The 9117-nt window shown below is 41.7% G+C and overlaps 1 protein-coding gene across 1 annotated transcript; it reads right to left on the bottom strand.

Annotated features, from left to right (window-relative positions):
• Window positions 1-5005: 5005 nt before the first annotated feature.
• On the bottom strand, window positions 5006-8523 carry LOC106836865 (olfactory receptor 10C1-like). Its single transcript, XM_014850102.3, has 3 exons — window positions 8408-8523; window positions 6958-7764; window positions 5006-5168 (listed from the first exon to the last, which is right to left on the bottom strand). Exons 1-3 carry the CDS (start codon window positions 8521-8523, stop codon window positions 5006-5008), a joined length of 1086 nt encoding a protein of 361 aa, XP_014705588.3.
• Window positions 8524-9117: the final 594 nt, after the last annotated feature.

Below are 9117 nucleotides of genomic sequence, written 5' to 3'. Positions count from 1 at the left end.
GGAGCATTCAAGTTTCCCCTCAGGGGGACAAGGACTGACAAGAATGCTGAAATGTGTTATGAGTCTCAAAGCATGCCTTGGGGTGAGGCATTAGGAGCAAAGCTTCTGGGCTGACCCAGGACAGATTATGTAGCAGAGGTGACCCTGCCGTATCAGACCTGTTCAGCCCTTCCAGTCTCAGGGCAGAAACCTATTTGCCAAGCTGGAGAAGGTGAGAAGGAAGAGTGTAGAGCATCAGCCCTAGAAAGGAAAGAAAAGAGAACAGAGATTATTCAGACTGGAGAAGGAAGAGAAGGAAGTGGGGAACAGACTCTAGAGCACTGAGAAGTGCTGTTCTCCACTTCCAAAAGGAACTGAGCTCAAACCACAGAAGGGCTGATTGGTCTAGTGAATTAGCAGTAGTCATTCTAGCTGACCATTTGGCTTACAGACATCATGAATGTTTGAGTGATTGATAGAGGTATTGTGACCCCTGCTGATGTTGCAAGACCTTTCTCTGCCACTGTAAGTTTGTGAGGAAGTGACTTGAGTTTCTCATTTAGAAAAACCCAAAACCAATCAGGGAAAACTAGATGATTTCTCCAATCCATTCCAGATTAGACATTCTAAAGATTGGAGGCAAGCTTTCTTTGGGTAGCACTGGTAGTAAACAGAACCCCCCTTTCTTCTTCTGTGTTACCTCAAGCAGAAGCGGCACGCAATGTGCTGGTTTCATGGAAGGCGGATGGGAGGAAGACTTCACAAAGGAGGTGAGTGCTGTGCACTTCAGTTACTCCAAGGCCTTTCCCTTCCATGGTTTCTGAGAATCTATAACATCTACTGTTGGCACTGTAATCTCAGTAACATGAGAGTCAATGAAGACTGTGCTGTTCTCTGAGTTGGTATCAGTGTATTTGGATAAAGCCATTTTGAACCTGGACTATCATCTGTGTATCAAAAGGATGGCAATAGCCAAACTAAAAATTAAATTGGAGCGATCAAAAAACACCTAGGCCACCTGGTGAAATGGACAGTTATAGGGTTTAGCCTAGACCAGAGGAAGGTAAAGTGGTCACCCTCACTTCTCCTTGATGGGTAACTCAGGAAGATGATATAAGAGAACCTGATCTCTATTCATGGCTTGTGCACTCACGAGTTCCAAGAGTGGGTAGTTCAGGGGAAGATGGGTTTAAATGAGAAGGAGATTTGTCTTTACTTGGACTCCCTAGGCCAACAAGAGATGCTCTCAGTGGAGGATATCTGAATGGCATCCTTTCCAACTCTGGGGCAAAAGCCACAGATATGGCTAGGGCTCTGTGGGCTTTCCTCAACTTTGTCCTTCCTTTAGAAGATGCAGGGGTGGAACTTCTGGGCAAGGAAATATCTCTATAGTGTTCCTGTCCAAGGGGAAGTCTTCTTGACTCTGCTTTCCAAATAACGATGGGCAGAGGGACTTGATCTCAGGTGTAGACCTTGGAGTGTGAGAGAGGTCCCTGGAGAGCCCTTAAGCAGGAGGCCTGCTCTGAGTCTGAATGAGTTCTCCAGGGCTAAGTATTCCTCCCCTGTGTCACTCTTGTTGCAGTGGGTTGCATCATACAAGAGGAGCCCTAGTGTGGCCAATAATTTCTAAAGATAAAAATACAGAGTTCTAAAGTTTCCTACTTCTGAAGCTTGGAATGTTCCCTTTTTCTTCCTCCTTCCCACCCTGTCTCCTTCCCTCTCCCCCACTGTCTCTCCTTCCCTTCCATCACATTTTCTTATGTTTTAAATCATATTCTTGATTATAAAAATAAGATAATGATAAAGATAAAAAATGAAAAAGATGTTGAAGATATTTTCAAAAGATATTAAATATATTTTAATGATAAAGGAAGAAAATAAAAATTTATCATCATCCAGAATGAATTCTTTATGTATTGCCATTTAAATAAAATCCAAATAGATTAAAAACTTTAAATCAAATTTTTTTTTTTTGGAGGAAGACTAGCCCTGGGCTAACATCTGCTGCAAATACTCTCCTTTTTGCTTGAAGAAACTGGCCCTGAGGTAACATCTGTGCCAATCCTCCTGTACTTTGTGTGGGGTGCCTCCACAGCATGGCTCGATGAGTGATGTGTAGGTCTACCACCAGGCTCTGAAGCCGTGATGTTGGGGCGCCGAAGCAGAGTGCGTGAGCTTAACCACTACACTACTGGACCAGCCCTAAAACAAAATTTTAGTTGTGGTAAAAATTTTTTATTGTGGGTAATTTAAGCATAGACAGAAGTTGAAAGAATAGTGTAATAACCCCTCTGTATCCGTCACCCAGCTTCAACAATTATCAGCTCCTTGACTGTTGCCCAGCTTTGACCACTTGGGGATGAAAAATATGGTTTCTACATTACATGAAGAGTCATGTGTCTAAAATATGGGAAAGCTCTATTACTGAAAGGTAGAAGGGAAGGGCAGGTACTGGAGGGCAATTATCGGTGTTTGCCGTGGGTGAGGGTCAAAGGGTTGTTGATTGAGGAAGTCCCTAGGAAGTCACTAAGCAGCTGAATAGCAGGAACTCAGGCCTTTCACTCTGGGCCATCCAGACATCTCTGGCCCTGAGAGACAAATAATCTTTTATTTTGTTTGATTCCTTGTATTGTGGGACCTCTTCTGTACCAGCTTAGCCTTTGTCTTCCTAAAATAGATTTTCTAACTAACCCAAATTGCCTCCAACTTCCCACCACCAAAAAGAAGTTTGCAGTAGACTTTTTCTTTTGCCTTCAGGAGCATGTTTATTGTGTTTGAGAAGATACATCAGGGCTCTCTGAGCTACGAAGGGTAAAAGGAAATCCTCTCAGTACAAACTGAGAAAGGTAACAGGGAAAACATTTTTCACAGCAGCTTGAACCACAAAGTCAGAAGTAGATCTGGATTTAATACAAATGATGTAATTCCTAGTCATCTTTGGCTACTTTTATAACTTAATTCAGACAATGAATTAGGCTGAAATTCACTGTGACATTTGGTGGACTTCAGGACCTTTAGTATATCGCAAAATATATTTTGATACACAAAAGAAGCAAGAATTGTAAGTAGGTGTTTTAAACACCACTAATCTATAGCTATAAACTTCTACTCTTTTTTTTCTGTTTTTTTACTTTTCTGTGATTAACATATATCCATTGTGTACTAATTTTGAAGGAAAGTAATTGAAATGTTAGCCTACTGATGAACAATATACAGTGTACAGGGGGTGAAGGTTTGCAGCAAAAGAAAAGTTGTTTATTGGATTTAGCAATCAATGTATTTATTGGTGCATCTATAAGAGTGGTTTTAAAAGAGTAGTGGGGACAGGAGCCCCACTGCATTTGAATAAGAATTAAAGGACATTTATATGTCAATTAAACACCAATAAAGCTAAATTAAAAAAAAACAATTGAAAGGCAAAGAAAACCTGGAGCAATAAATAAAGATCATTCTTTCAAAATGTGTGACAGTGAATCTGGTGCCTGGGATCCAGGCAGGGCGCACAGTGGCTGCTGCTGTTTTTCCAGATGGGAGAGAATGGATGTAGCACACTTATGCTGAGTTGAGAGAGTCGTTGAAGATATAGGTGAGAGAGGACGCACTCGCTAAAATAAGATTTCTGTGGAAAAAAGTGGATGGAATCCAGCTCCTGGTTGGAGAGAGAGGTTTTTGAAAGCAGGAAGAGTACTTCTTTCCAATTAACAAGAATGAAGAAAACTGGTACTTTTGTTGTAGAAATGAAAGTGGGGCATAGCTTTTGATCTGTGAAAGAGATATAGAAGTGATATGCTATTGTGAAATGTTTACAGAATCAAATACATTTTTCCTTTTGTTCTGTAATTTATGTAAAAGTAGTAGCCTGTTTTTGAAGATATTACAATTAATGGCCTACAGGCTAATCTTGGCTCACAGAGATGTTTTGTTTATTCCTCAGAGAAACAAGAGGATTCCAAATAAATTCGAGACTTCTTTCTTGTTTTGAAAAATTGAAAGTATTCTTTTTCCCCCAGTTTTATTGAGAAATAATTGACATACATCACTGTATAAGTTTAGGGTGTACAGCATGATGGTTTGATTTACATACATTGTGAAATAATTGCCACAGTAGGTTTGCTAACATCCATCATCTCATATGGGTACAATGAAGAGAAGAGAAATAAGAAAAGAAAAAAGAAAAAAAATTCTCTTGTGATGGGAGCTCTAAGGATTTACTCTTTTAACAACTTTCCTATATATCGTACAGCAGTACAAAGCATAGTTGTTATGTTGCCCATTACATCCATAGCACTTATTTATCTTATAACTGGAAATTTGTACCTTTTGACTACCTTCCTCCAATTCTCCCTCTCCTAACCCTCTGCTTCTGGTACCCACAAGTCTGATGTCTTTATCTATGAGTTCAGTTTTTAAAAATTTAAAAAATTTTGTAGTTTTTAGATTCCACATGTAAGTGAGATCATACGGTATTTGTCTTTCTCTGTCTGACTTATTTCACTTAGCATGATGCCTTCAGGGTCCATCTATGTTATTGCAAATGGTAGGACTTCCTTATCTTTTATGAATGAATCACACTCCATTGTGTATATCACAACTTCTTTATCTGTTCAAGTATCAATGAACACTTAAGTTGTGTCCATGTCTTGGCTACTGTAAATAATGCTGCTATGAACATGGGGGTGCAGATAGCTTTCTGAGTTAGTGTTTTGTTTCCTTTGGATGTATTTCCAGAAGAGGAATTGCTAGATCATATGATAGTTCTATTTTTTAAATATTTTGAGCATCCTTCATACTATTTTTGTGAAGATTTTCTTGTGTGGTGACTGAACCACCTGTGGATGGGTGTCAGCTCCCCTGTGGAGGTTTTCCCATCTTACTTGACAAGGGGAGGACACTGGAGTCAGGGGAGCTAGGGCTTCTGTTTTGGAAAAGAATGAATGCTGAGACAGCTGAGTGATAGTAGCTCTTCTTGCCTCTTCAACCTTCCCACAACTTTTCCTCTAGTTGTGTGGAGGCAGTAGAGCCTGGGTTAGAAGGTAAGCCTGGGCTTCCTGGCCAGCATCCTCCTCAGAGCTGCCTTCACCTCCTGGTTCTTCAGACTGTAGATGAGGGGGTTTAGCAATGGGGTCACCACACTGTACTGCACGGAGAGCACGTGTTCCAGGGCTGAGCCGGATGCTGGAGTCATGTACCTCGAAGGAAATGGCACAAAGGAGTAAACTGAGCTCAAGACAATGGCCACAATAGTGCTGGCAGCCACGGTCGGTCCCATCCCAGAAACTCTGCAAAGAGGGTCCTTAGAGCTGAGTCATCTATCATTGGTGACAGCATCTAGAAATGGCAGTATGATCAGTGAGAAGTCAGTCATTTCTGGCTTGAAACACCTCCAAATATGAGTGATCTTATGCAGAAAATGATGGGAAAGAGAAAGTCCTTCCGCACATCAAGTGCTAGGGCTTAGAATAGAACTTATAGTAGTTTCATGCATTTCCGTACCATTTCATAGTCTTCAAAGCATCTTTCCTTAATAGTTAAGACGATAATATCAGGATTTTTTCTCTCTCCTTTTCCCTATATATACAACAATATGTTCTCATCTTGTGATGATTATTCCCTTGCAAAACTGTATGCTTGGTCCAATAAAGTCATTGTTCCCAACATTTATGGCTCTGGAATTACTCTCAGAATCACAGTACATTATTTATATAATGCTTAGTGGAACAAACATCAGTCCTTTCAGGTACATTTTCTGTGGCTTAATGAAGAAGCTAAGCTTGGTGAATAAAGTGGAAGACAAAAATGTGTTGAGCACAGGATAGGAATCCAAAATAGTAAGATTACATTTTTGGATGCATTGTTTAAGTGTCACTGGGAGTACTTCACAAAGAAGCATTACATTTACTTTGTATTTGCTTTTTGTTTGTTGGTGCCGTCACCATTGGAATGTTCTGTGTGGGTTCTGGTGTGCTTGCTTAAAAAAGATATTTATTTTACTGTCATTCTTCATCATCTAATTTATCCCTCCTGACATTTCTGTGACGTAGGTAGGAGAAATTTTATTGTCTCCTTATTATATATGAGGAAACTTAGACAAAGGGTGACGAAAAGATTTGTTTAAAGTCTTAGGTGAGCTCTCCTGGACCATTCCTTATCAGTCTTTCCCACCCCAACTTCTCTCCACGTAACAAGCATGTGAGAAAACTATGGAGCAATTTGTGCAACTCCATCTTCACCTCACCAGTAGAGAGCCCAGCCCATCAGTTGTTCTGTGTCCTAGGCTGTGAGGAGGCATCAGCTAGAGCTGCTTATGTTTGAGAGAAGCACGGTAGGAAAGAGTGTAAGGTTTGAAGTCAGTGAGACTTGGTTTATACTATGTCTCCATTACTAGCTTGTTCTGGGACCTTTGAGAAAATATCTGGTTATTCCTATAAGTCAGAGATCTTACCTGAAAAAGAGGTTAGCAAGTTTCTCTTGCAGTGCGATACACACTAAAATTAAGCTTGACCATGTAAAGCAGCCGCTGTATAGTATGTGTCTAATAAATAGTTATGACACAAATACACTTTAGATACATCCTCTTCCTGTAGGAGAGAAATATGGCATCTATTTTAAGGATGACGTTATACTTTTTTGTCTAGCATTGAATAAAAATCTTCTGAAAGCTCTCTGATTGCCTTTTGAGAACTCCCAAATCATAGGTGAATGAAAATAGGAAATACTTCATTTATGCTCATTTATGCTTCATTTATGCTTATTTATGCTCATTTTTCAGAGTTAGATATTGAAGGCTCATAAAGAAAATAAATTTTTTAATAATTCACACAGCTAGCTAGGGCACAGCAGAGCCAGAACTAGAAACCAGGCCCTTTGAATTCAGTACAATTATTTTCCTGGGACATTGCAATGCTCTGTTCTACAGACCACCGCCACTAGGGTGAGGAATATCCTACGTTTATATTAGGGAAGAAAATTATGACATACCTGAAAACTCCAGAACCATAAAAGATGGTGACCACAAGAATATGAGAAGAGCAGGTGGAGAAGATCTTGTTCCGGCCCGTAGCAGAGTTGATCCCCAGGGCTGTCGTGATGATATGGGTGTAGGAGCCCAGCAGCAGGACAAAATTTCCAAGGCCTAGGACCATCATGGTGGTAAAGATGGAGGCGATGCTAATGTAGGGGTCAGAACAGGCCAACAGGAGCACTGGGGGAGCTTCGCAGGCAAAACTGTGGACAAGGTTGGGGCCACAGAAATGCTGCTGAGCCAGAAAGATAGTGTCAACTAAGCCAGTCCCAATTCCTATGGCCCAGGAGGCTCCCACCAGGCCGGTACATACCTTCCTGTTCATAGCCACCATGTACAGCAGTGGGTGGCACACAGCCTGGAACCGGTCATAGGCCATGACTGCAAGGAGGCAAGCCTCAGTGGCCCCAGAAATTATGACCAAGGAGATCTGGGTGAAACACTCAAGGAGAGATATAGTCTTCTTCTTGGAAAGAAGATTCTCTAGCAGTTTAGGCACGATGATCGAGGAATAGAAAGCATCCAGGAAGGAGAGGTGACGCAGGAAGAAGTACATGGGAGAGTGGAGATGGGAATCAGTACTGATCACCAGCAGCACCAGCAGGTTCCCTGTGAGGGTCAGGAGGTAGATCACCAGGAACAGTACGAAGAGTACTCCCTGGATCAGAGGGTTGTTGGATAGTCCTAGGAGAACAAACGCAGTGACTGTGGTTCTGTTGCCAACTTCCACGGAGCATTCAAATTTCCCCTCAGGGGGACAAGAACTGACAAGAATGCTCAAACGAGTTATCAGTCTCAAAGCATGCGTGGGGATGGGGAATTAGGAGCAAAGCTTCTGGGCTGATCCAGGAGAGATTATGTAGCAGAGGCAACCCTGCTATATCAGACCTGTTCAGCCCTTCTCAGCTCAGGCGGTAACCTAATGGCTAAGGTGGAGAAGGTGAGAAGGAAGAGTGTAGAGCATCAGCCCTAGAAAGGAAAGAAAAGAGAACAGAGATTATTCAGACTGGAGAAGGAAGAGAAGGAAGTTGGGAACAGACTCTAGAGCACTGAGAAGTGCTGTTCTCCAGTTCCAAAAGGAACTGAGCTCAAATCGCAGGAGGGCTGACTGGTATAGTAAATAAGCAATAGACATTCTGGCTGGCCATCTGGCTTACAGACATGATGAATGGTTGAATGATTGATAGAGGTATTGTGACCCCTGCTGATGTTGCAAGACCTTTCTCTGCCACTGTAAGTTTGTGAGGAAGTGACTTGAGTTTCTCATTTAGAAAAACCCAAACCAATCAGGGAAAATTAGATGGTTTCTCCAATCCCTTCCAGGTTAGACATTCTAAAGATTGGGAGCAAGTTTTCCTCGGCTAGCTCTGGTAGTACATAGAAACCCCCTTTCCCCTTCTGTGTTACCTCAAGCAGAAGCGGCATGCAAGTGTGCTGGTTTCATGGAAGGCGGATGGGAGGAAGACTTCACAAAGGAGGTGAGTGCTGTGCACTTCAGTTACTCCAAAGCCTTTCCCTTCCATGGTTTCTGAGAATCTATAACGTGTACTGTTGGCACTGTAATCCTAGTAACAGGAGATTCCATGAAGATTGCTGTTCTCTGAGTTGGTACCAGTGTATTTGGATAAAGCCAATTTGAACCTGGACTATCATTTGTGTATCACAAGGATGGCAACAGCCAAAATAAAAAAAAAGGGGAGAGATAAAAATAACCACCTAGGCCTCCTGGCAAAATGGACAGTTACAGGGTTTAGCCTAGACCAGAGGAAGGTAAATTGGTCACCCCTTCCTCCTCCATGATGAGTAACTCAGGAAGATGATAAATGAAGATCTGATCTCTGTTCATGGCTTGTACACTCATGGGTTCCTTGAGTGGATAGTTTTAAGAGATTATGGATTTCAGTGAAAAGGAAATTGTCTTTACGTGGACTCTCTAGGCCAACAAGAGATGCTCTCACTGGAGGATATCTGAATGGCATCCTTTCCAACACTGGAGCAAAAGCCACAGATGTGTCTAGGGCTCTGCGGGCTTTCTTCAACTTTGTTCTTCCTTCAGAAGATGCAGGGGTGGAACTTCTGAGCAAGGAAATATCCCTATAGTGTTTCTGTCAAAGGGG

The sequence above is a fragment of the Equus asinus genome, chromosome 22 (genome assembly GCF_041296235.1).
Source record: "Equus asinus isolate D_3611 breed Donkey chromosome 22, EquAss-T2T_v2, whole genome shotgun sequence".
NCBI lineage: Eukaryota > Metazoa > Chordata > Mammalia > Perissodactyla > Equidae > Equus > Equus asinus.
Note: the sequence above shows the minus strand (reverse complement) of the source record. Positions and strands in the feature narration are given on the sequence as shown.